General features: G+C 39.9%; 1 protein-coding gene across 2 annotated transcripts in view; it reads left to right on the forward strand.

The window, feature by feature from the left end:
- Positions 1 to 5,000, forward strand: part of LOC138051866 (eukaryotic translation initiation factor 4 gamma 1-like) — a 61,262-nt gene that overhangs the window by 22,185 nt on the left and 34,077 nt on the right. For both annotated transcript variants that reach the window (XM_068898156.1, XM_068898155.1), the window contains exons 7-10: positions 1 to 48; positions 539 to 691; positions 1,067 to 1,174; positions 3,706 to 3,834. The exon at positions 1 to 48 is cut by the window's left edge and continues 18 nt beyond it. In XM_068898156.1, coding sequence (XP_068754257.1) covers positions 1 to 48; positions 539 to 691; positions 1,067 to 1,174; positions 3,706 to 3,834 — 438 coding nt within the window. The remainder of the gene's footprint in view (positions 49 to 538; positions 692 to 1,066; positions 1,175 to 3,705; positions 3,835 to 5,000) is intronic.

Raw genomic sequence — 5,000 nt, forward strand, 5'->3', positions numbered from 1 at the left:
TTTGAATTCAGTGTTGCCTATGCCAACATGTGCAAATGCCTTCTTAACGTATGTAAAATCGTAACATGCATGTCCTAATTATTTTATTTAAAATCCTAATTGGAAAGTTCTATGCGTGTGGGATAAAGTTGCTTGCAAGTTTGTTTTGGTGGGTTGCCACTTTTTTTCAAGGGTAGGTTTCGTGTACTTCGTACGCATTTAGGTTCAGTTTTCGTGATTTCTCAAGGCCTTTTGCATGGGGGGTGGGGGGGGGGGAGGGGGATGGGGGATTCCCCCAGATGAAGATAGAGCCGTTTGTGCTGGAGTAACCTCTATGTTCTCGGAAGAGTGCACAGTTGTCAAGAATTGCAAATTATTATTTTAGTGTTATTTTTGGCTTTGTAATCAAAGTGCCGATAACCTCCCCCCCTTTTTTTGTCTATCCAGATGTACATTTCGATCATGCCATTTTACTAAGCATGACACAACGATTCATCTGCGAAAAAAACCTTGTGGGGGTTATAGGCACTTGAATTACTGTTACTGTTACTATTTGCAGAAAAAAGTTGTAGTAGAAAAAGAAGGGGTAAAGAGAGATGTTTCATTCCGGACGATTTTGTTAAATAAATGTCAGAAGGAGTTTGAGAGAGAAAAATCAGTGGAGAAGACTATTCATGAGAAACTGGAAGACCTCACAAAACAAGGATTGAGTGTGAGTACTAATGCACAATTACCATGCAATAAAACTTTGGCAGGTTAGTGTTGCTTGATTGTGAATTCTGTCGAGTAATTTTATCCAAGTATTCTGATTGCAGTGAGGAAAACAAATAAAGCTTAGGGAAGGTTGACCTAGAATTTATTGGGAAAGAGGATGGGATGTTTAGAAAACGACTTGTTTGGCGTACCACCTTTGAACAAAAGTTCTTAAGACTCAAACATTCAACCACGGCAACAAATAAACCTTTCAACAGTTATTTATTTAATTAGGGTATTCTTGTAGTCTGGAATAGGAGCAAGTAGAGTACCTAACATTTTCGTTCACTCTTAGTCGACGACATAATATATTATAATTTTGTTTCCCATTTAGGAGGAAGAATTGCAGAGCAGAAAAAGAGACCTTCAAGATGAAGAACGCCAACAGAAACGACGGACTTTAGGGAATATTCGGTTTATCGGTGAACTTTTTAAACTGAAGGTAGGCATCTCAGTAGCGTCAGCTCAATTTTTGGCCTGCGAGTATTCAGAGCTACCTTTGTTTGTACGCGGTAAAGCTTGTTACGCAAGTTAGTTCTTTAGAGGAAATTGTTGTCGCCGAAGGAATATGCAACTAAAATCAATTGTAGACTTCATTCTGTTCTCCTAATGCTCACTCTAGTTCGGGTATCCTCCCCGAGAAGAGACGGCGGGACGTATGAGCGATAGATTGTGTCTGTGACGTAAATTCAAAATATAATTTATGCGAAGTTGATAGTTGCGGGGGAATGGCAGTAGACATCCAAAAATATTTATTTTAATTTTATTGGTATTTTAATAAAACAGTAATTACATAGCAATGCTTAAAACGTGTGTGCGAAGTTTCCAGATGATGCGAGCTTGAGTTTATGGTCAAATGATCAATGTGAGTTTGAATTCAACCGGCGAATCATAAACAAAATCTTTGGCCGCTTAAGCTCTCAGTCGACCTCATCGGCCCCCTCGTTCTGCCACCAATAAACTCAGAAGCAATTTAAATTGATCTTGAGGAACTTTGCTTCCTCTTACAGTAGCGAAGTCTGAGGATAAATTGCAATAGCAATGGATTTGAAAGCCGTATCTTGCTCTTGGCGCGAACTGGAAAATTAGTGAAATTCCGAACTCGGGCGGTACAAAACGACACAATACCATTCTCCAGCTTCTCGAACACGTTCCGTTGTCGAAATCGTGGATGATTCCCACCATAAGGTGCTGTAAAGCTTGCACAGGCCGGGCCAAAGCATACCTTGAACCAAAAAATATAATTTATGCCTGCTCGGTTTGTGCAGGCCAGTTCCTCATTGGCGGAGATGAAGCTCATCTCACGCATCCAGCCGTGATTCGGGAGTGAACGCTAACTCATTTCCTGAAACAGCGGCTGGTAATCGAGCCTACTAATTCTCCACTCTGTGCATGTTCCTTAGGAGCAGTGGAATGGTTTCAGAAGATTACAATCTAGAATTTGATTGCTACAGGGACCATGGGCTTGAATTCCTGGGCTCCTTACTTGATGACTTTGTAGTGACTAGATTGAACCCTCCTTTTAGCTATAATTGGTGCACGTCTGTGAAAGTTCTCATTGGCCCCCTAATTACGAAATTGTTACTCATCTTGGAGCGCTGAAGCTGCAATAATTTATTAATCAAGTTAAAACGCTGATCATCGCAGCTGTTAACGTCATTTGAGCAATAAAGAAAAGGAGGCGTGAATTTTTCAGGCTTTCCTTTCGTTGCTGCTCAAGTAACGTTAATAACTGCGATGAACAGCCTCTTAACTTGATTCATCTATCGACAGTTCAAAGATATGTGGCTTTCATATATTTTAGCTTTCGTCAATAATTTATTCAGTGAAAGTGATATGTTTTCTAGCGGAAGGGGCGACACGGGAAGCAGCGATGGTAGGTTTGAGAGGGGCAGCACGATCCTTTTAGATGATAATTATTTGCCTTTAAAACGGTTGAGATATGCATTGACTTGACTTGTGGAGGTTCGAAATAGTTTTCTCTTGTCAACAGTGGGTGTCTAATGGTGAGAGATTTAGGGCCTGATTACATGGTGAGTTTCAGCTGGGGCTGAAATTTGGTTGCGATTACATGCTCAATTTCAGCCCGGGTGCAAACCGCAAATTTCCATGGGAAAATTCACTGAGATGCGAAAACACAATCGATGTGCATGCTTGCGTTCCTTCTTTTGGCTTGGGTTGAAAAAACTGTAGCGATTACATGGATTTTTCAGTCCGTTTGTCCAGACTGAAAATCCTGGCCCGTTTTCAGAAACCAGGCAAGGATTTTCAGCCCTCGGCTGAAACCCTCTCCAAGTAATCGCCACTTTCATTTTAAGAGGGTGTCTTTCAGAACCTGGGCTAAAATCTCAGCCCAGTTAACCGAGCTTAAATAACCATGTAATAAGGCCCTATAACTCAGTGTCAATCCTTTGAAAACTGGCAATGGCTTGCTTGACCAGTTTCAAGCACAATTATTAGGGCAAACGTAAGACTTTCCAGAAACAGTCTCGGTAATGAATGGTAAAGTGAAGTTCTAGATATAGACGGATGAGTCGCAGAAAAATTAAGTTTATGTAAATATCGTATTGGTCTTGTGAATTTGGATACGGAATACTAAGTAAAGTTTAAAAATGCTTCTTGGGAAGTGCGAACTTACAATCCTGGTCAAAACTGTTGGGACAGTTCCCGATTTTCCCCCTCCCCTCATTACAATGTTGATTTTTCACGGTGTCCGAAATCAAGATCCGTTCATCGATGGCTCGCACGTTTCAACATTGTCTGGGCGAAAGTGGGGCGCGATTAAGGCAGTGAAAGAAGAACACGTGTTGCTTATTTAACAATGAAAGCATGTACAGTAAATTTTCTACTTTTCGCCCAAAATTTGACAAGTGTCTCGAAGTCTTTTGACCTGGATTGTAGGGTATCAATGCAAGAGGTGTTATTGACGCCAAATGGGTTAGTGCCACAAGCAAATGAAATTGAATTTTACAGATGCTGACAGAGAGTATCATGCATGATTGTGTTGTGAAGTTGCTGAAGAGTAACGACGAGGAATCTTTTGAACGCTTGTGCAAGCTTCTTGTTACCATTGGAAAAGATCTAGATCATGAAAAGGCCAAGGTAACTATAATTGTGTCCATGATTCTCTTGGCTATTACAGTGCCTATGGGTATCGCCTCAACACACTTTTCCACTTAATGCATTTTCCGATATCATCGAAAATACATGTTTTTAGAACCTTTTTATCGAAACTTCCCTTTTTTATTGGCTTTGAAACACGGGAAACGTGGTTATACTTTGATCCATAACCGAGCAATGAAGGGGAATGGGTTCGATACCGAGTTGACGTCACGGACTGCCTTGGCATTGAGATAGTTCTTTGAAAACAGCGATGCAAATTAATTTGTGACTTTAACCCGGTATCGAACCCATTCCCCTTCATTGCTCGGTTTTGGATCAAAGTGTGACCACTTTTCCAGTCTTTCAAAGGCAATAAAGAAGTAAAATTTCTTTCAAAAGGTTCTAAAAACAACACAATGTATTTGGCACGATTTCGGAGAAAAAATAAATTGGAAAAGTGTGTTGAGGTGATAGGCACTTTAAACCACTTCCTCCATCTGCCTGGAGATTTACATCCATTTGAGGGTTTTACTTGGATTTAGATTATTAAAGTAATTCTCTTGATAATGACGTAGTATCCAGATGTTTGTCAAACTTGGCACAATTGATATTCATGCATAGCAATTCAGAAAGTGCAAGAAAACGATAGGGTCACCATGCTTGTTTTCGCGCTGTATGCCCTTTATTTTAAGCGTTTTTTTTTACTGAATTACCCGTGAAGCGTTCGAAACTTAATCATCAACCAGAAAGAATGTTGTTATATAGGTAAAGCTACTGAATATTACTGAAAACTTGAGCCTGCTTGTTTGTCTGGGCTAAAATCTTTTAAGTGATTTTAAATTGCTCAGTCTTTCAATGCAATGCAAGCAAATTGGACCGCTACATGATCACCTCAAACTCAGTGTCTAGATCCAACTGCAGTTTCACGGCATTTATATCTGTATAAATACAGAAATTGCACGAGTACTTGGTCAGACGCGATCGTCGATGATTGGAACACGTTTCTCTGGATTTTTTTTTTTTTTCACTTTTAAAGTTTGAAAACAATTTATTTGAAATGGCACAAACAATTGTAATTTCCCGGATTTTTGGGAACAACTTGAAAGGAGACTTTGCTCTTTGCTTAAAGTGCAATGCAATAATCATTCGCTCAAAAGACGAGCCTT

This window comes from Montipora capricornis, chromosome 6, assembly GCF_036669925.1.
Source record: "Montipora capricornis isolate CH-2021 chromosome 6, ASM3666992v2, whole genome shotgun sequence".
NCBI classification, from domain to species: domain Eukaryota; kingdom Metazoa; phylum Cnidaria; class Anthozoa; order Scleractinia; family Acroporidae; genus Montipora; species Montipora capricornis.